We start from the raw sequence: 22,076 nt of genomic DNA on the forward strand, positions 1-22,076 counted from the left end.
AGTTTAGTCTGCTCCAGCTGCCAACACCACAGCAGACGGAAAGAGAGAGAGAGAGAGAGGGGAGAGAAATGGCACCGGACCTGTTGATACCACAGCAATGACTTACAGCACTTACAGCGTGGATCATATACTGGATTCTAGCGCTTGGAGTTGATGACCCTTATTTATTTACTGAAATTTGGGATTTTTTTTCGGAGTGTCTAAATGCTGTCACTGGGCAAAATGCACTCCAGAGCAAAGTCCCGGAGTTGTGACAACTACCTGAGTATTAAGGTACGAGCCTGAAATATGTTTTGAATTTATACCCAGTTTTACTGGGACTTTTTGGAAGCTGCTGTCTTGTGTCTGTTATTAAGCTGTGTTTTGTCCTTTAACTTAACACTCCTTTCCTTTTTTTTTCTGTACTGGCTATAAACCTGGCTCTCTGGGAGCTTTCAGCGACAGTGTTGTGTTTGTGTGTGTTACTGTGCACATTCAGAGCATGGATGTTTTTAATGCCTCAGCTTGTAGACAGCTGATATTTTGACTTCTTACTCTGCAGCCAAAACACAGCAGGGAGTTTTCACACATGCATAAAGTGAGGGAGAAGGGAGTGCATTGTGTTCGCTGATCTCCATATACACGTATCCCTTTGTTTTTATTTAGTTCCAAGTTTTCCATGGCTTCTCATTTTCTCTATTAAGGACACATATGTCATAGTGTGTAAATGTTTGCATTTTTAGCAAACATTTATCTGTTGTCTGAGATTTGCCTGTAGTACTCTCTGTTCACTGTGAAGGGCAATAAGAGTAATTGTTCACTGATGGCTCCTCAACATGTTACAACCAAATATATGGCTGCTGCACAGTGATTTAAGACAAAATAGGTATGCAGTCTTGAAAGGGAGCTAAACACTGAAACTGGAGACCAGAGCTCATAAATACTGTGTATTTTAAATCTTGTTTTCATTTGTAGATTGGAATAGCGATGAATTTCAACTGTGTGTGATCATTATATCTAGGGGGGAAAAATTAAAACAAGATGTATCATTTCTTAAGGTCAGTGAAGTACACAAGTTTGTATCCTCTCTGATAAGGCAAGTTTCTTTATCATCCTCCCACTTGTTTTGGTATGCATCCATTCTATATTTACCCTGAAGAGGTATCAGCAGACTTTGTTAGTCTCCTTTGTCTCTGCTGTCACTGCTCATCACTGCGCTGACTGGTTGAAGGACCTCCATTCACTTTTTTACCCCCTTGTTGGGATTTCTTTTATGCAAAGGCCTAATCAAATATGTGAATGTTTGTGTGTTGGTAAGTGCTCCCTGTACAGTACATTTATCTATAGGGTCTGTGAAGTCTGTCAGGGCTGCTCAGGAACAATATCCTGTCAATGTTGTTTACATCCTGTAGGACAAAGTCATTAGTTGCCTCCTGATCACATACATCTAAACTTTCTGATAAGTAACGTGGGAATTTTGGAAAACGTTCCTACTACTGCGCTACTCTATTAGGCAACTGTACAGTTTGCTTTGGTCTTATTGTTTTAAAAAAGAAAGAACAAAAATACGTTTTATGACCCAGCTTCATAAAATACAGTGAACACAAATGAAAGAAAGAACACTATAGCCTGACGATTAACAGAAATGTTTCTCTTAGTTGTTACATCACAGGAATCTAAATGTGAATCATAGTGATATTAAAAAATAGTAACTTTTGCTCTATGCAGGTGGGTGGGCCAGTTTATCACCTCCAGACTTCCATTATTGTTGATCTCACTGTCACCCAACTGACCTAGCTTTGTCACATGATCCGTGTTGGACTCTCAGGGTTAAAGTTTATCTGCTGAGATAACATTATAACATTTAGAGTGTCTAATATTATCCTGTTGTCCATTGAAGGATGTGCTCTCTAGTCTCTAGTATGTTTTTGTGTGTAAAGTATCTGTGATCTGGTTTGTGCGTGTGTTCAAAAACAGTTCAGTTTGATATGAAGGTACGTGTCTTAAGACACACATGTGTCCATAGCTGAGACACTTGTTGGATCTTTGTCTGGCATTGCTTATTCTGTAACTAGTAAGGGTTCAGGTTGTTGTTAAATTGCTTGGTATGGGTACAGTTCACAGATATTTTGTCTGACTTCATATCCCAGCCCCTCTCCTTGCCTCTGTTCCTCTCATAAGATAGCATTTCTGCTGGAGCAGATCAAAAGCTGAATCAAACTGCGGGCTCAACACTGAGGTCTCACCAGGCTCCTTTGTTGGTGTCCTGGCACCTGGCAGCAGGGCAGGTCTGAGCAACCTGTGGCCTTTGTCATCCCCCCGCTGCCTTTGAGGCTGTTAGCAGGTTGGTTAGTGAGCAGCCTGTATGGGGGCTCCAGGGCTCTCCTGTTACACTCCCCTGGTGGCTTCATGCTCCACTGGAGGCCTGGTAGGCAGCGCCTTTTGTGTCCCTGACCCACTAAATGTGTCAGTGACCACCTCGCGTTCACTCTCTTTCTCTGTCTCTGTGTGTCTCTCACTCTTTCTTTCTTTCTTTCTTTCTCTGTGATGAACTCCTTCTCTTTTTCTTTCCCCCCCAACTCTGATTTTTTTCTGTTTTTCTACTTTCCGACATACGCTTCAGAAGTTGCTGTAAAAATTCACAACACAACATTTGATTGTGTTTTTAATGTCTCTTATACACTACACTGCAAGATTTGCTCTCTGTTCAAACTTAGCCAGAATCTATCCTTTTAGTTTGCCTGTTTCATCGAGAGACACCCCCCCCACCCCCACCCCAATCGTTTAACCTACTTACTCGCCCTGCACACCTCTCGAACAGCTGGTTTACCTAACGGGGCAGACAAAAGTGTCCCACCTGGAGCTCAAAGCCATTAATTACGGCTTCACTCCTCCATCGCGCAGGCAGCCGCTCACAAAGACCCGGCATCACAAAGGGTTTGACTTCCCACTCCTGCTCCTGTCCTGGCTGAGGGTCTGACGCTAGACATACACAACCATACACACTGCATTCCTCTCTGGCTCGGAGCGGATGGGAAGCTCAGCTCTGGCGGCTTAGCTCAGTCACTCTGCTGAGACATGCAGATATGTCTCTGACTAGCCAGGTGACACTTTTTCTTTTTTTCTTTTTTTTTAATGAAAAGCTTCAAATGCTTCCTGACAATGGAAAGTTGTATCTGCTGTTCCTTACGTAAGATATCATCTCCAGGGTGATGATGCAATGTTTATTTGCCACAACTATGAATATAAACAGTGTTATGCAGCTATTGTTCAGATAAGTGCAGTTTTTGTCTTCTTTTGTCTTGTAGCATCGGATTACACTGACAGCCACTCCTGTGCAACAGGTTGAATAGCATTTTATTTATCATTGAGCTCAAGTATCTGCTACTTTGAGTAATCGCCCTTCAAAACACTGTTTCTGTCACTGCCACTTTTTTTCTGCCTTGGGAACCTGAAGAGAAACTTGCTGGTTTGTCCTAACTATGTAGTGAGGGTTTTCCTCCCATTGTTAGCTTTCCTCCAATAAAACACCATGTTATTCTTCTCCTCCCGGGTGCAACAGTGACTAATGCCCAGAGACATTTTCGTCTCGCTAAAAGCAGGCTGACTGCTAATGGAGGTGGGCGTTTTGTTTCAGGGCACCAACACTGTACAGCACATACCACTTAGAGAGGCGGAGTGCACAATGAGCGCCTTGTAGTAGAGTGGTGGCATGTGTACCAATGCACTGAACTGTACTCACTCACCTCTAATTGATGGTGCTGAGCTGCTTAGATCAACAAGACAGATTCTACAAAGGGTGAAACATGGGCTGTCTGACAGGCTGAATTCACCGGAGCGCAGGTGATCTCTTGATTTCCATGCATCGTTTTTTACACATGTCTATTGACATGTAAATGCAGCGTGGACATTCAAGTGAGAGCTGCATCCTCAGCCCCCACGTTCTTCAACATGGTACACAGTTGTCATAGTGTGGGACTTTTCCTGGCATTGCTGTCTATCTATGTGTTTATCACTGGAGGCAGATGTCTCTATTCCACTGTTGTGTTCCACTCGGGAAGGACAGATAGCGGAGGGATGTTTGGCCTTGGCTATCACTGCTGAGAGGAAGGTCATAACCTGAACTGTGAACATAACTTCAAGAACAGGTCAGCCTCATCCAGAATCACCGTAATCCCAAGTGTCTCGTCTCATTCACATATAAGTTGTAACTAACCGTGTTGGATGTGTCACCTGTTCTGCTTGGGGACCACTGTGGTCGCCCAGGTCATGTAGGAATCAGATAATACTCTGCGATGACGTGGTTGTTATTAAAGGGTAGCATTGCACCATCCCGGCCAACACTGGAGTCCAGTCTGGACTTTCCAGTTCGGGCTGTTTGTGTCCGCTGATGGTGACGTCACCTCTACCAGGTGTTTCCCCTCTCTCTGATGGAAAGACCATCATGGCTGACATGTCATGTTTCCTGTCACGTTTAAACTTCCTGTCTGTCTGGTTAAGTGGGATCATTCCCTGTAAATCATGTGTATATGCAACCGCATGTTTATCTAGTTGAATTTATGTACAGTAAGCAGATGCCTTGTAATTTGATCATAGTTTTGGAAGAGTATCCTGTGGTTACTAAGACCAGTGGTTACTAACCTGTGGACTGGGACTCACCAAGTGATTCCAAGAAAAATCTTGATGATGAAAACAAACCCTTTTTTTCCTAATTCCTAATTTTTTGCTTTTTTTCTTGTGAAATGTTAGATTCTTAATCTGAAAACCTTCCAATCATATCCTTTAATATTTTGTTATATCTTTAGGAAAATGGCCTTCGATGTGGCCCTGAGCTTTGTTGTTGTTAACATTTTTTCTGTAGCACAAGCTTGATGTGATTAAGTATGTCTATCCTAAATGGTCTCTTTTTTTTCCACATCAGGACGCTGAGTCTTTGGACAGCTGCATCCAGAACACCTTGTCGGCCCTGTACCGCCCCTTCACTGCCACCGCCGCCACCGTCCTGTGGCAGCTCTTCAGCGTGGTGGAGAGGCAATACCGCGGAGACGGCCTCCGCTGTCTCATTGACTTCTTGCTTCCTGCCAAGAGGATTCTGCAGATCATCCAACAAGAAACCTGTGTGAGTGGTTGACATTGCTGACATGGCACCTGAGGTTAAATGGAGCAATTTAAGAATGCTTACTTTGATTTGTTTCTGAATTCCTTTTGGGGTCCAACACAGTCAGAGGTTTACCTGCTACTAACAATAGTGATTTCCTGCAGGACTGTCAGAGATGTTTGAAGAGGATGAGGAGAAAATACAATAAAATCACCACCAAAACATGGTGTCCTGACAAGTTTGCACATGTAGTTTCCTAAACACCTCAAACGGGGAATAATACTTATCTTGAACGATAAGCAACTGGAGTGATAAGACAAAATGTTTGTGTAAAAAAGAATGTGAGAACAGTGTTGCTGAGTGTGAATGTATTTGCTGAGTGGGAAGGGGGAGCACCAGACTGAGACAGAGTTGATTATTGTTCCCAAAACAAGCTGAAAAGCAGCCATCCTTCTCTGAAAAGGGAAACAGAGGGAAACTGTGGTCTGTTTGAGAAGCTGCCATGGACTCTTGCGTCCAAAGTGTAACTCAATATTCTCTTTCAAAAGCTTTGATTGCTCTGGGTTAGGGCTCTATGACCAAAGCGCTGAAACTTTATTCCTCTGTATTCATCTCTCTGGTGATTACACTGTGATGATAGCCATAGAGCAATAGTTTCACCTAAGCCTAGCCCCTGAGAACAGCTTGCTGTGCATGAGAGTCTTTGTATGGCAGGCAATATGAGAGGCTTCAGAGGAAGATCACATCCTCAGCCTCTGCTTTGACATTCATAAGAGATGAAAAAAGCCAACCCTTGAGCACCGTGTCTTTTCTCCCTCTTAGGGTCTGTTTTTAAAATGCTGTCACAGTCAAGATTTGTGTTGTGGTTGCTGCGAAACCGGGCCTGATCAGACAGGTTTTCCTCCTTAGTCGAACGATCGCTGACAGTGATTCATCCAGCGTGTCCCATGAAAACATCTCTCCTCTCCATTAAAGTTAAACATGTGTTTGAACACAGCTTTGCAGATGTCCGCTAAAATGAAGCAAGACGTGCCACAGCCGAGCCATGACACACACATGTGATAATGATGTTTTATGAGAGTAGGTACTGACTTATTTCTCTCTTTTCTCCCAGGTGAGGTTCAGAGGCTTGTTGTTCTATCATGAAGGCTGGCCTCTCTGCATCCACGAGAAAGTCGTCCTGCAGCTCGCCCCCCTGCACAAAGTCCGACTAAAGCAGGGAGACTTCTACCTACAGATCGTACCTTTGGGCCGCAAGACTGCCAAGCTCGTGATAAAATGTCTGTCGGCCAGTGGGCAGGCCATTGCGGAGATCCCCATCGCGGAGAGCATGTATGGCAGCGTCTTCACGGCTGAGTTTTTGCAGAATGTGACGCGTGACCGAAACCTGCACCCGCTACAGAACTGTCTGCTCACCACCGGTACCTCTGTGTACAGGACACCGTGGAAGAACGTGGTCAACCCTCTGTTTGTCAGCAGCACTGACGCCATCATGCAAGCACGCTGCAGCAGGGGCAGCTTCCGCGGCCATCTCAGCACCTGCAGCACCAGCGGATCCACGGGGACTCTGGACAGCCACCGCAGCTCCAGAGAGTCCCTGCACTCTCAGGGAGCTGACTCCATCTTCTCGGAGCCCACCTCGCCAATCAGGAACCACAGGGACCCTGGCGGCGAGTGCCACAGCATCAGCGCAGCAGACACAGCTACGTCCATCATTAAAATCGATAAACCCACTGAAGTGTGTGGGATAGGACAGGGGGATGAGGACAGCGGTGGGAGAGAAAGAGGGCCAGGGTCCAAGATGCTCTCTTTTAGTACAGACCTCAGTAACCCAGGCCCTCGGCGTCGCCTCCCGAGGGACTCTGTAGCTTTTGAGAGCAGGAGGATTTTCAGAAAATCTTACATGGAGGCCTTGCAGAACCCCATGAGCCTTGGGTCCAGCTCTGAGTCCATCTTGGAGGAAAGCCCGGAGCACAGTGCAGGCCTAAGAGAGAGAACAGTGACAGCAGGCAGCACCCCTGATACCCGGACCCCCTCCAGAGAACACTTATCTCGAAGGTTAGGTAGCCGGGGCTGGCTCAGTAGTGATGACTCTAGGCCCAGCACACCTCTGCTTTACTTACAGAGGGGGTTACGGAGTGCAGAAAGACGAGCAGAGCGGCGCTCAAAGTCACTGGAAAGGACTAACAAGGCAGGCCAGGTCAAAGGCCACCGGGAACGATCCTCCTCTGGAGGCTCAGCTAGCATCTCACCCAAAAAGCTGATGAATGGCTACGCTCTCCGTTTTGGGAAGCTGGATGTGGAAGCAGCTCTTCCTGGTTCTGAGAGGAGAAGCAGCAAAGAGGAGTCAGGTGTGTGATGCTGCACTGTTCATCCCTTTGTCACAATGTACAAAAATCACACTGATGGTGACACAAGTCATGATTAATCACATTATTATAGGATTGGGCTGGCAATATTTAATGTTGTTTGAAAACACCAAAACCAACCAGAAAATTGTTCATAACAAGTGTTGCCTGTGAAACTAAAGCCTTATATGGTGTATTCCTCTGTGTAGACCCCAGTTTTAATGAGGTCAGTGAGTGACACTGATGTACTAGGTGACATCCTCTTTCATCACAGTGAACATGGGAACTGTAGTTTATTCTGAGTTAACCCTGTATTCACTGTTCTTCTGCCATAAATACTTAGTATACCGCCAAAATGTGTATTAATCTACGACTGAAACTAGTCCCCAATAAATACACTGCTTTGTCCGTTACGAGTAAAATTTGCTAAGAACTACAGTGCCTAGCAGTTTTAGAAATTTATTCAGCTTCTTCTTCTTTTTTTTTTTCTTTTAAATCAAACTATATATTTGTTACCTATTTGTTCACTTTACATTATTGTTAAATGTTGATGCATACTTAAAAATCTGATTGGGATCTGACAAGACAATTTTAGCATCAAAAAGACATCTTTAAACAAAGCAACTTTGCATAGTAATATGTTCTTTTACAGAACCTTAAACTTAAGTGTTGACAAGTTTCGCTTTCTCTAGCAGCAGTTGAATCATCAGTCCACAGCTCATCATTTATTACTTCTCAAATAATGAAACCTGAGGGTATGAAAACTAAGTTTCACTCTTGATAGCTGGATAATGGTGGTTTCTCGCCAGTGTGTGTAATCATACCCTGCAGCAGGACTGGTTACAACAGTTCATCAGGAGTCTCTGAAGCACTAACTCTGTCACTGGTGACAGATTGCTTTTCAAAGCCCACGCTGTGTGTTTTTTGGCACAGTCCGGAGACAGGTATTGCCCTACCCTGGAAACAGACCTCTAGTCACAGCCCTGTGTTTTCTTTACCACCTGTCAGTCTGTTTTGTTTTGTGTTGGTTCATACTGGGTAGCTCAGGAAAGCAGCGATGTGAGAGTACCACCATGGGAATTGTGCTGTTTTTAGAAAACACGGCCTCTTCCGTGAATTGAAATGTGAAATGAAAACTGAGTGGATTTATTTGGACAGTGCCAGTTATGGTCTGGCCAGGTCCAGATTTTTTTTCTCCATATATTTGCTCATTTAAATGTATTAAAGAGGACACTACTCTGCCACTCAGCAAAAATACAGTAGCAAAGTGGCATCACTGTTACTGAGATTACCTCAGAGGGGATTGTATTTCGGCTGTTGCAAAGCAGGTTTCCCACAACCACATTTCAAAGGCAACAAAAGATCCTGTAAACCCTGTAAACTAACCACAGGGTCCCCAGCATCCCACAATGAGATGACCCTACACTGTTATTGGGGCTGGGGGCTGCACTGATCCCAGATGGGTTGCCTCATTTACAAAAGTTTCCTTTGTGAACCAATCAGCCACTGGGGATCCACAGGGGAAAAAAGCCTTTCAAACTGTGCCTGTGTCTTTGGAGAGTCCATTCACTCCAGAAACACGAGACCTAACTTGCACTGACTCACACCGCTCTGAAAAAATACTCCACTGGGGTTGCATTACTTATGATCTGAGCCAGCAAACTCTGCAAAATCAAAACACATCGTCTTTTATTGATGTGATCAGTACGTCAAAGCAGCAACCAATGCAGGTCTAGCCCCATTTAATGGCTTTAAAATGCATCCAGTAGAATACACAAAAAACAGACTTTCACCCAGGACAATACTCAGGAGGCTTTACTCTACTTTTGTCACTTCCTCTCAAAACAAAGCAATTTAGGAAACATGCAGCAAACACAAGCCTGGCCACACAGTCGCACAGGAAATGCACTGACTGTTTGAAGACAATAGAGGCTGAGCTGGGAGGGTTTACTGTCACAGAAGAGGCCTCAAACTGTTTAAAAAGACAACGCACCACAGGTGTTCATCAGACACAGATTTTTCGGCAGAGTTGGTCGAGCAACAGCCTGTCAGGGTTTTATGTTAAGTTTCAGGCCTTTAATTGCTGATGTTTGCAAAAATGGAAGGGCCTCATTTATGACTTTCGCTTTCTGCTCTTCCTAGATGGTATTTTCAGTGGTGTTGTAAAATATTAGTGTCAACTTTTGCCTCAACCTGGCTCTACAAGTGCACTCAATAATTAAGTAATTGTATTTAAAACTAATTTGTTAAAATGACCAAGGGTTTTAGCATGGGTGTTGTTTTGGCGACACAAAGGAAAACTCAACTAAAAAGCCACAACTAAGACGTGTAATGATTGACAAACACTGGACTTAAAAACATGGGGTACACCAAGCCCATGTATACAGCATGCCACCATCAGAGCTACGATAAGCACCACAAATCAATTACAAATCAACTGTTAGTTTTGACTATATATTTTTATCGTGAACTGTAATTTCCCAGGATCCATAGTGGTCTATTTAGTCTTCTGTTGTCTGATCAGCAGTCCCAAACCCAAAATATTCAGTTTATCATCGAGTGTGGCAGAGAAAAGCAGCATCAGCTTTGTTAAAACTGGAGAATCTTTGACATTTTTAGCTTGAAAAATGACTGAAATGATAAATCAAACCAAGTTTCTTCTGTTGATCAGCTAATCGATAACTAATCATTTTACCCCAGTTCTTGACATTCTTCCTTTGCCAAGGCACAATGAAGTATCCAGTAGAGCATACAGATACTATACTCCATGTGTGTGTGTGTTTCACTGCCTCAGGAATAGGATCAAGTCTAAAAACTGTTGGTACCATTTGGTAATGTCAGGAGCAGCATTCCTGCAAACATAGCCTAGAGGTATGGAGGGCTGAGGAGGAGGAGGAGGAGGTGAAGATATGAGAGTCTAATAACACCAGAGTTACCCATGACTCAGGCTGACTAAACACCTGGTCTCCATGATGAGTCAGTGTGAACTCACTACTAAAGCAACCTATGTTACCACTCATAAACACACGTTTCATGAGGTATTACGGTGAGGTAAGAAAGCACATGAGTGAAAGGAAACTTCTAATTTCTACTGATTGGACTATATTTTTGTACAGAAGTTGCTCAGTAAATATCACTTAAGACAGTCCATCAGATCTGTGCTCACTGTTTATAATTATCTCCACAGGACCACGTGATGACGGCATCAGCAGTGAGAGCAGGCATCGCAGGCATAGTGGAGAAGAGTTGCACAGTCCCAAAGCTACCAATGGGACCGCCATCAGGCTGGCTTCAGTATCAAGCTCTTCATATGACAGTAACACAGTCCTCCACACACTGGTGTCAGAGGTCAATCAAGTGCTGCTCGCATCGGGTGCTGTGATCTTGCCAGGTAGGGGATGAGCGATTTGGACACAGGTGATATTAGCTGCTCTCACTTCCACTCATCAGCTTGTTTTATTACATAAGTCATGGGATGTTTTCTGGTTCTTCTCAGCATCATGTTGGTTTATGTGAACATTGACTTTTTATAATATGAGTTGTTTATTTCTTTGGTCTGTGGAAAAGGCTGAAATCTAAAACCGGCTATTCCTGCATCTGGCCATTGATTTTCACCACTTCATTTTTAATTTAACAGTCCTTTTAGAAACATTGAAGTGCTTTTTTTCCCCCTAAGCTCCCTTTACTTTTTTTTTAATCCCAGTCATTGACATTGTTGTAAAACTTAAACAGTCTTATTTTTGATGTAGAAACTGATAGTCGACAACTGCTAGTGTTACATGCTGACGCCCCCGTCGAACTTCTGTCTTCCAGGAAACCGAGATCGCAGTGGGAGGGCGGTGCTGCAGGTGTGCACGAGAGCTCAGGTGTGGGCAGGTGAGAGCTGCACGGTCAATGACCTCACCTGTTTACTGGGCTACTACTACTCCACACTGCGGTAAGTCACTCATACTTAGGTTTTATTTTCTCCATGTTAAGAATAACTCCAGAAACTTTCACCCCTGAGGTGACTGCAACTACTGTTCCATCCAGAATTTACAAACACATTTTACATTTTTTCAATAACACTGCTTAGAGCTTGTATATGTATACACACACACATATATATCTATATTTATATCTATCTATCTATCTATCTATATCTATAAATATATATATATATATATCACAAGACAACAGAGATTGTCTCATATATATATATATATATATATATATATATATATATATATATATATATATATATATATATATATATATATATATATATATATATGATATGACTTTTAAGCAGATATAAGACATTTTAATGTGTTTATTAACACACAGTATTTTCCAGCAAAGACATAGTTAATCTTATTAGAACAGTGTTGAGTAACACTCTAACCAGAATGTTGTGACGGTAAATGGTGAACCTCACTACAACAACACCTTCTGTTGGCATTCACACCCTTCCTGAGGGAGCTCCCAATACTACCCTGGTATCATTGGCCACTGTGTTTGGTGTCATGGTGCCATTTTCTGTTTTGATTAAAATGTGTGGTTGTGTGTTTTGGAAAATAACTTGACATGGCTTTGATAATCATTGTGATTTCTTTTTTTAATACTCTTAGTTGAATATGGCCATGCAGAATAAGACATTAAGAAGTGCTTTATATGCTACTAATATGCTACAAATATGCATGGTAATTAGAAAATGTGAATAATGTAAATGGTGAATATGTGTAACTTAATATGAAGTGTTACCCAGTGTTTTACTTTGTTTACCATTTGCCATTATCTGTTTATGCACTCTTTAATGCTAAATAGGGATACTTTAAGTTAAGTGATAAAAACCATTGTCAATAAACTTGAGAATGAAAAATGGTAATTTCACAGTTTCACAATGTCTTTGTATTTCATGCTTAGATGACTAATTATACATTAGTTTTTGTGAAGAAGTACAATACCTACGTTCACCAAGGCTGCACAAGATAAATGTCTCTTAACCCAACTTCAAACGTCACATACTATTGTACTCATTTATCAGGCAGCACCAGTTTCTTAGCTGTCACAATACAGCATTGCATGCAGTCAGTTGTTTGACAAAGACAGTACATTAACTTTAATGCTTTGGTTTCAGGAAAGAAAGGCGTGATCAAGGTCTGACTGTTGTAATAGACGGCAGGAGGCAGCAGGCTGTTCCAGCTCTGTTGTCATCTCTGTCTGAATTGCAGGTGAGCCCGCAGTGGAAAATATGTAATTACCCTCCAACACACCCAAAGAGTTTTCAGGCCCTGCTGAATCTCTGTTGTCTTGTGAGCTGTAACACTGCATCTGTCTATCTCTCTCTGTCAGAGACGTGATGGTATTACATGATGGCATTCCTTACTTATTTCTATTGTTCTGCCTCTGACACTGTTTGGTTTTTAAAATATGGGCGCACCTTAAATTTGTAGCGACTGCACTTCCAAGACATTTTTCTGAAAAAGGCTGGCCTCAGGGCTCTTGTGGAGAAGCCTGTGCTTACTTGTCTGTTTTTAACCACACGCTGGGAGCGGGGTGGCTGCAGCCGATTCGCAAGAGACATATCATCATGTTATGATGATGAGTTGCTCTCTGATGTAAGGAAGATAATTCTGTAAACCACAACACATACATTAGAAGTCACTTTAAATGCCTATTTCATAGTATTGAGCTGTTCTTCTTGTAATTTTTATTTTCTTAATTTTAAGAGACTATTAAAATGGCAAGTGTTTTGTTATGTTTTTCAGGTTTTGGTACCAAATGCACTTTACTCAATTCTCTTCCTGGTGGACAAGGAGGCAGCAGCTAAACCAGAACGAGACATCGCCGTGCAGGTAAGAAAAGATTCTTATTATCAGATGGATAAGAGGTGTTTCAAATGTAGTGATGTATTTGTGTTGTTGAGTGCTAGATCCAAGTAGATTTGATAAGGGATTCGCAAGAATTCATATTTGATAAGCCTATTTGTTTCTGGATTCAGATGAACCCCCATCGAATCTCATCGCTACAGGCCTTTGGGTGGTTAAAGTTACTGTGGCTTTGAAGGAAGACAAGAGACACGCTCTGACTGAGACCTGAGTGTGTATGTGTGTGTGTTTATCTTTTTCTTTTCCTCGCCACAGACTGAGACGCTGTCATCTTTGAAGGCCCTGCTGAAACACATCGACCAAACCCAGCTCACACGAGACTTGGAGGGCACCTTCCACTACGACCACAGCCACTGGATCCACTTCAGACAGGTGGGTGTTGACGGAGGTGGCTGGACTGTAGCCAACATATGTATGTGTAAACTTACTTAAGAGATTGGTGAGAGTGGGGGATACCTTTTGAGAAAATGTGTTTTTTCAGTTTACTCTTAGATGCTTGTTGTTCATAAGAAAAAAGGTTATTATACTAATTGCTGTTTTGTCAAGGTTATGCATAGTTACAAGAAACGGCTTCTCTGTGCCAGTTGAAACATGATTAGTTTGATATGTGGAAATACAACTTTTCTTAACTCAACCCCCTCCATGTCAGGCAGGGACAGGAGTTAGTTATTTACTTTTCTCTAAATCAGCCTGCAGATTTTAAGAATGGCGAGGGACTTGCAGTTTGACACTGCTAATTATCTCCCTCCATCTCTTTCTCTTTCACAGAAAATTGACCCCTTTGCCAGCAGTTGTAGCGCAGCCATCACCTCCCTTCAGGAGTCTATCAGCACGCTGAGCAACAGCGGCAACCTCAAGACGTCAAAGGTCAGACCCCAGACCCTGCGGGCAGTCTGGCCTTCTGATTTATGCGTCTCTACTGACACAACAATATCTCCCTGTAGGAGTAAACAACTGAGGACTTTGTTTTATGGTTAACTTTAACAGGGGTTTTTGTTCTGAATTTAAAAGAAAGCAGATGTTTAGATCCACTGTGAATGTGTATTTATTCATATGATGTTTGATTCAGGAGGTGTCTGAGGTGATGGAACAGCAGAGGCATCTCATGAAGTGTGTGCTAGATGACACCCGACTGAACAGACTGCGTCTAGAGGGAGGAACTGTCCTCGCCCGCATCAGGAAGGAAGAGGCCTGTGAGAATGAAAACTACAGGTACTGCAGGAAGAGTGGCTGTACTCTCACTCAACAGTCATGTAACTTTAACCGCCTATAGTGACCAGAAAACAACTTGCTTAACCATGTTTTTTGTTCATTCAGGGATGCTGTAGACATGTTGAATGCACTGTACAACCAAGTCGATGAAGAGGTTCATAAGCTTGTGATCCTGTCCAACAAGTCTCAGAAACAGTTAGAGAGCCTGCTGGAGGTGCGCAAGTTTGAGGAGCAAACCCAGCAGGTGACCTCAAACTTTTATCTCTCTCCAGATATGGCCATCTGTGTTGCAGATTTTCTCTGCTCCCAGTAGAAAATTTAGACGTGAAATTTTTCTCTTTTCAGATCAAACTCTGGTTCAGTGTAGAGGGAGAGAAGCAGCTCGTACCTTTGGAATCACTAACTCTGTCCCTGCCGAAAATTAAGGAGATGAGAGAAAGCTTGGACCACTTTCTGGAGGAGTCTGTGGTAAATTTTGCCACAATACATCAACGACAAATTTTTAACCTGCTCCTTGTAAATTAGCTTTTGTGTGAGTGCTAAATTGATTTTACCTTTATCCCAATAGCACCAACAGAGACACGGCCTGCAGCTTGTGAAAGAGTCTCCAGAGTCCCTTCCCGGCCCGGTTCTCCTCGACTTTAAGGAGCATCTGGGCTCCATCCTAAGCAGAGTGGAGGGGAGGAAGGCCCAGCTAGACATCCTAACCAACCTGCATGAGTTCTATGACTCAGTGAGTAAGACCTTAAGACCTAAAAGCTGATGTGATATTTTAATTGGCTTTACTTGTATTTGACCATACTGTATTGCTATATTACCATATTACTATCATTCTTTGAAATCTGTAGGCAAACCAGTGGATGGACCACTGTGAGGATTATTTCCGTCACCTCAGTCTGGACATTGCAGGTGTCAGACTTTCACCATCTGTGGTTCAGATCCTGGAGGATTACTACACCGAGGCGTCCAAGTTCTCCATGGACAACTTCAGCAGCCTTAATGACATGGTGCTCTCCCTGGAGAGTCCTCAGCAGCTGCAGCAGTGGAACACAGTGTGGCACAAATGTCAGCAGACCAAACAGCAGCTGGAAGAGACTTTGGCCCGAGCCACGACAGCAGCACAGAACTCAGAAGCCGTCGATACGGCAGCTTCTTTAAAGACAGCAGAGAGTCAAATCGCTACAACAGAGCAGCATGGAGCTAATGGTTGTGTGCTTTTACCTGGGTCGATTACACCGTTGACTTTTGAGGATAACAAGCCTCACTCCGCTGGACCTTTCTCCAAAAGCCCCTCGGGTTCCATCTCCTCCGCCTCACACTTCACATTCCCGCCCGACTGTGACAGCAAGCTGAGGCAGAGCCCATCGACGTTCGACGACACGGACAGCGACTGCACCATCGACTCGACCATCTCCTGCCACTCTGAGCCCGTCTACACCGGGGCGGCCCGCCTCCGCAAGCAGCCGATGAAGAAGATCATGAAGAAGACCATGAGCTACGAGCTGACGCAGAGAGAGAGCGGTCACTCAGATGTCAGCCACATTCACAGCTACACGGGCGTGTACATCAAGGGTTTGGAGGTGGCAAATAACGTGTCTGCGGAGAAGAAGCTGCAGAGACCTGACGTGATGAGCCCCGTGTTAGGACGGAGCCGCAGCATGTCCACGCCCTCCAGGATTCATAACAGACGCAGTGATGGAGACGGCAAGAAACAGAGCAGGTGAGGAAGAGAACCTTTGATACTTAATATAAATGATAATTCATGTGTATGTAGTAAAACATAGCGAAAAAATGTATAACACATGCGCATTGCATCAACAAAGTACCAGAAACAACCATGTCATGTCTTTCTATTCACCAGTAAAGTGCAACACATCATGGATGAGATGATCTCCACAGAGAGGGAGTATGTGCGGTCTCTCAGCTACATCATTGAGCACTACTTCCCCGAGATGGAGCGCCTGGACTTGCCCCAGGACCTGCGGGGGAAGCGCAGCATCATTTTTGGGAATGTGGAGAAACTGTGGGACTTCCACAGCCAGTACTTCCTGAAGGAGCTGGAGTCGTGCGCCCACTCTCCACTATCCATCAGCAGCTGTTTTCTCAGACACGTGAGTCCAAACAGTCAGTCAGTCAGTCGGTCAGGAGCTGTGCCCCGGGGCACCACATTGACAGCTTGAAAAAACAGCACTCAGGTCTGGTGGCTTTCATCAACAGTCTATAATGATATGTTTACCTGTAGTTACTGACTTAATGTAATGTTTCCACCATAGTGCCGTGGTTTCACTATCACACTGTTCCATTATGGTTTGTATACACACGTATTCAGCATCATACTGAGTAGGCGGAACCCAAACAATTACATTTACAGTCTCTCGGGAGCTGAATCATTCATAGAGTTTGGCAAAGCACACTGAAATGTCAGCATGCTTTTTACTGTAGTCATTGTTGTAACTTGTTAATCTTGTGTGCAGGAGGATCAGTTTGGAATGTATGCTCTGTACAGCAAGAATAAGCCCCAGTCTGACACTCTGCTCTGCAGCCATGGGAACGAATTCTTCAAGGTGCGTCTGGAAACCCTGGCTCTGGTCACATTCCTCAGCTACAGTGACACGTCATCACTGTGTTCAAAAGGACATGTGGGAGAGGTGCAGCCCCAAATGTGGTTCATGTGATTATGGGAAAGAAGCATCAATCCCTCAAGGCCAAAGAAAAAAAAGCAAACCCATGGTTTGATCATCAATAAATGGATCATGATATACACGTTAGAGTACAACCAGTATAACACATATAAAGGTTTCAGTTTATATGACTGCTATAAAAGATATAACATTACAGTATAGACACGCCCAAAAATATGTTTGAGCAACTTACTTGTTGTTTCTGAAGTTTTCAAAAACAGCACATGGTCTTCTTCAGCAGAAAAAGCTGTTCAGTTGTCATGGTGATGGAGACAGAGATCACGCCTGTCTTTTGTTTAAGGAGCAGAGATACTTGAGTTCATTTAGAAACAGGAGGGCACTGAAAAGTTTATTCTTCAACTGTAAAATATCAGTTCATATCTGTCTCGTAATTCTTAAGCAACCAAGTTGAAGGCGTAGCTACATGAAATGTTTGTTTGTGTAATGTGTTTATATTGAAAAGTTGATATCGGCTGATTATCATATTGCTTTAAACTCTTTAATAGTTGCATAGACGTTGGTCAGGCTCTAACACATGGTCCCAACCCAACTGTAAACACCATAAAAACAGAATTGACCTACAGTTTGCACGACTCAACTCTCTCATATTTTTGACAGTTGCAAAAATAGCCCCACAAAGACCATTAAATTGTATAAAAGCAGTAACACCTCAAAAATAATTATCACTGTGTGTCTTTCCAGAATAAGCAAATGGAGCTGGGGGACAAGATGGACTTGGCGTCCTACTTGCTGAAGCCCATTCAGAGGATGAGTAAATATGCCCTGTTGCTGAAAGACCTGATTAAGGAGTGCAGCCAGTCCCAGGAGCAGGAGCTGAGTGACCTACGCACCGCAGAGGAGATGGTCAAGTTTCAGCTTCGCCACGGCAACGACCTGTTGGCTATGGATGCCATCCGGGGCTGTGATGTGAGTAGTAATACATGGGCACACAGCCATGCACTGTTAGGATGACTATTTTGATGTCAGCATAAAAGCCAATTACCACTTAACTTTATTATAAGACAATCTGAGTAAGACAGAGGTCATTCAAAGTATTTTGGAATTCAAGGTCATCTTGTTATGTATATAGTAGAGTGAGGTCAGATCCCCATCAGGAATTGTATTGTTCTCTCTGACGCACGCGAACTGCCGTGTTTCCTCTCCAGGTGAACCTAAAAGAACAGGGTCAACTCCGCTGCCAGGATGAGTTCATAGTCTGGTGTGGACGGAGGAAATACCTCCGCCATGTCTTCTTGTTTGAAGACCTCATCCTCTTCAGCAAGACTAAGAAGATAGAGGGAGGATATGACATTTACATCTACAAACAGTCATTCAAAGTAAGAATTAATTGTTTGAGCAGGATTTTTTTTGGCAGTTTTCACACTGCTTGTATAATAACAATACATTTAATGTTTTGTTTTTTTTTCTTTTAATTCTTTTGTGTTTAGACAGCAGAGATAGGTATGACTGAAAATGTCGGCGACAGCGGCCTACGTTTTGAGATCTGGTTCCGTCGGAGGAAGTCACAGGACACGTTTATACTTCAAGCCAGCTCTGCAGAGGTCAAGGCTGTATGGACTGCTATTATAGGCAAGATCCTGTGGAGGCAGGCGCTCAGAAACAGAGGTGTGTTCCTCAGTCAGATCACACACAGTTTTACACAAGCTATTCCCTTTAAAATTTAGCACAAATATAGTAAAATTCGGATTTTTTTCTGTCCAGGTAACACACACATTTTGTCAATAAAGATATATATTTTTGGGATTTCAGAGTTGCGCATGCAGGAGATGGTTTCTATGGGGATTGGAAGCAAACCTTTCATGGACATCAAGCCAAGTGATGCAGCTATCAGTGACAGAGCCATTGACTATATAATGAAGGGGTCAGGTGAGCTGTTCTTGTTCTTGTACCCCCCTTCTCTCACTACTTTGTTTCTCTCTGAGAGTATGCATGTATTAGTGATTCATTTACCTCATAATCATGCAGAGACGCAACATTTTTCTTTGCTCAAACCACAAAATCACAAGTCGTATTTTAACACCTCAGACGTAATCAAAGCCATGCTGAATTTTAACAACCACAGTAAACTATTTTGCATTACCTCTCTTTCATGGCAACAGAGATTATGTTAAAAAAAAAACTCACACTGTAATTATCACCATTAAAAACCACAGGAATTTTCATACATTCCCATCACTTTTCCTCCCTCACATGACCTCATGGCTCACTGTGTTTCTCTTCGCTGACAGAGTCCAGGACGAGAGCTTCCATCGCAGTGTCCTCTTTTGAACACGCCACTTCGTTCAAGAGACCTCACTCCACCATCTCCAACAGCAGCACCTCCTCGTCCAGCAGCCAGTCGTCCTCGTCCCTGCTGGGCTCGCTCAATCTCCACCTGTGCTCCTCGCCCGTTCACCCACACGCACATCCGTACGCAATGACCAGTGTTCCCTCCTTCGCACAGTGGCCCTACGACTGCATAGAGGAGGACGAGCTGGAGCAGGACAGTGGGAGCCAGCCCTCCATGCGTGAGTGGCTTTTTTTTTTTTTTTTGGCTTAAATTTTGTTATTATTATTGTGATTATTAATGACTAGTGTGCATTAAAATTCAGGGTCCTATAGATGAATGGTATGATATTATTTACGATATATATGTAATGGAAAGAATCACTTTTTCAATGAGGCTCCAGCAATCTAAATTCAATGACATCTGGAAGCTGTGGCAAATGTACATTCCCCTGAAACGCCCTTCTTTTGTTTAAGTTTCTTTTCTATATCAAGTTGTACTTGATTGTTTAAATACACTGCTGTAATAATGTGACAGAAAACACCCCATGTTCATGTTGTGTTACTTCATAAAATGCTTTGTAAAAGGATAAACAATAAATAACAAAAAATAAATAAAAAATAAAAAATAAAATTCAGGGTCAAAATACGATTTTAAAAATACAGTTTTCTCCATAAATGCTGTGGTTTAACCGCTAATTGTCTTTTTATTTTCTTGGTGGCACATAATCTACAGCTTATTGTGCTTTCTCCTTATTTTTCCATTTATTCTCTTAGCTTTCAATGTTACACAAGAATGTGTAATAAGAATCGTCTTACAGCAGAAAACAGCGACTCCTGGGTGTGTGGGAAAATTAAACCTGAGTGAAGAGAACAGCTTAAACAATAAAAAAATATATATATATATCTTCCTCTCTCTCTAAAACAAATGAAACAAGGAAATCAAATGTACATGATTAGCCCCAAAGATTGTAGCATTTTTACAGTAGATGGGGATTACTGCTGATGTCTTCTTTGCTGCTACCACTAGGAGTCGCCGAAGTCTACACAGCCTACAGATAAGAGCCACAAGAATGCCTCGACAAGCCATGTTAACAGCCCTTATGAAATGACCTCTTCATGGAGTTGAGTTTTACACGATCCAGTATTATAGTTTTAACATTAATCTTTCTCTCTGTTGTTTCACAGTCACTGAGAGCTCAGAAACATCCTCCCAGTGCACCTCCAGCGACAGTGTAACGGGGCTCAGTATCCTCACCGTACCTGTGCACCCCAGCATTGTCATGGACTCCTACAAGCACAACAACAACAACGAGCCCTCCTCTTTCCTCTGCTCCTCCACACCTCCCCCCTCAGTAGTGTCTCCAGCAATATTCCAGAAAGATGAAGACCTCCAACCCCAGGGCACCAAGTTCATCACAGCAGTGAGTGTTTGATTATCTTCCTTATTGTCTTCTTATATTGAAATGAGCTGCTGTTGTGCTAAATGTTTTTTGGGGCTCTCTCTGAAGGCCTGCGTTTAGCATTTTGCTTGTATTTTTCCAACATGTGCTATTTCACTGACCATGAGTCAAGTATTAGTAGATGATGATTCCATTATTGTTTACTTTTCTTCTGAAACAGATGTAATCTGCCTACAAATGAATTGTAGTTGTATTTGTACCTTTGCCTCTTCATCGCTCCTGTGATATTTTTCACATTTAGCCTTTCATAAAGAGATTAAAATGCCATTTATAATATACTATACACTTTCCACTTTCACACTTATTTATTTTAAGCAATACATGCAATACATCGTGTTACTTTTTCAGGTGTGAAGATATGCTGATGCAGAAACATATAAATAAATCTAAGCTCATCTCATTAGATCATTCTAAACTGGTTTCCAGATGCCATTTTTGCTTTTCCCTCATATACAAACCGTGACAATAGAGTTTAAAAAGACTTTTAGCACTTTAAAAAAATGTAAGTTATTTGTCTAAAGAAGCCCAAAATCAAGAAATATTATATGATTTTAAAGCCTGATTATAACCCCGATTTGACTTTTACCGAAGACAGATAGGTAGAGGATATCTTCTAGTCTTCTATCTTCTAAGGTTAGATACTCAAATCTCTCCCCTTCTGGTGAAACTTGAGATCTATCGAAGCTGTTGCCGGATAAAGGTAAATATGAACCACAACTCCTTAGATAACGGTTGTTTTTTTTGGTCACACAGTGATCTGTACAAGGAGCTTTCATTCTCATCTGCATACCGGCTTCTAATTAAACAGCATAATGAAATCAAATCAAACTACCCAAGCTAATAGTGTAGGAGAAGTAGTTATTTAAATCATCTTGTATATTTTAAGTTGGATTTCAGACTCTGACAATTTCAAGGCAAGTGGGAAGAATAGTTGCAGCTTCCATTTCACTCACAACCATTTTGCTGTTTTGTTTTTGCCAGAGCAAGACCTCTCATGTAGCAGTAGGCCTCTCTACTGTGGTCTGACTCAGAGCTGGGGGGTTTTAGCTCAGTAAGTAACTGTTGCCGCCAGAACGGACATTTGTGTTGTTTCCTCCACAAACCTCATTAACCAGCGCGAGGTGCTGCCTCTGAATACT

The 22,076-nt window shown here is 42.7% G+C and overlaps 1 protein-coding gene across 2 annotated transcripts in view; it reads left to right on the forward strand.

Moving 5' to 3' along the window:
* zgc:158766 (uncharacterized protein LOC100009641 homolog) overlaps nucleotides 1-22,076 on the forward strand; it is a 23,821-nt gene continuing 1,745 nt past the window's right edge. The window contains exons 1-23 of one of the 2 annotated variants that reach the window (XM_018689016.2): nucleotides 1-273; nucleotides 4,901-5,098; nucleotides 6,192-7,428; nucleotides 10,613-10,816; nucleotides 11,239-11,362; nucleotides 12,545-12,638; nucleotides 13,176-13,262; nucleotides 13,551-13,667; nucleotides 14,064-14,162; nucleotides 14,365-14,507; nucleotides 14,613-14,751; nucleotides 14,853-14,975; nucleotides 15,076-15,240; nucleotides 15,356-16,227; nucleotides 16,369-16,618; nucleotides 16,982-17,071; nucleotides 17,891-18,115; nucleotides 18,355-18,525; nucleotides 18,637-18,814; nucleotides 18,959-19,075; nucleotides 19,438-19,716; nucleotides 20,663-20,898; nucleotides 21,919-21,988. In XM_018689016.2, the coding sequence (XP_018544532.1) occupies nucleotides 205-273; nucleotides 4,901-5,098; nucleotides 6,192-7,428; nucleotides 10,613-10,816; nucleotides 11,239-11,362; nucleotides 12,545-12,638; nucleotides 13,176-13,262; nucleotides 13,551-13,667; nucleotides 14,064-14,162; nucleotides 14,365-14,507; nucleotides 14,613-14,751; nucleotides 14,853-14,975; nucleotides 15,076-15,240; nucleotides 15,356-16,227; nucleotides 16,369-16,618; nucleotides 16,982-17,071; nucleotides 17,891-18,115; nucleotides 18,355-18,525; nucleotides 18,637-18,814; nucleotides 18,959-19,075; nucleotides 19,438-19,716; nucleotides 20,663-20,898; nucleotides 21,919-21,963 (5,262 nt within the window). In that variant the 5' untranslated portion in view covers nucleotides 1-204 and the 3' untranslated portion in view covers nucleotides 21,964-21,988. The remainder of the gene's footprint in view (nucleotides 274-4,900; nucleotides 5,099-6,191; nucleotides 7,429-10,612; nucleotides 10,817-11,238; nucleotides 11,363-12,544; nucleotides 12,639-13,175; nucleotides 13,263-13,550; nucleotides 13,668-14,063; nucleotides 14,163-14,364; nucleotides 14,508-14,612; nucleotides 14,752-14,852; nucleotides 14,976-15,075; nucleotides 15,241-15,355; nucleotides 16,228-16,368; nucleotides 16,619-16,981; nucleotides 17,072-17,890; nucleotides 18,116-18,354; nucleotides 18,526-18,636; nucleotides 18,815-18,958; nucleotides 19,076-19,437; nucleotides 19,717-20,662; nucleotides 20,899-21,918; nucleotides 21,989-22,076) is intronic. The other variant, XM_018689031.2, reaches the window with a different exon arrangement.

Source organism: Lates calcarifer, linkage group LG15 (assembly GCF_001640805.2).
Source record: "Lates calcarifer isolate ASB-BC8 linkage group LG15, TLL_Latcal_v3, whole genome shotgun sequence".
Lineage (NCBI taxonomy): Eukaryota > Metazoa > Chordata > Actinopteri > Centropomidae > Lates > Lates calcarifer.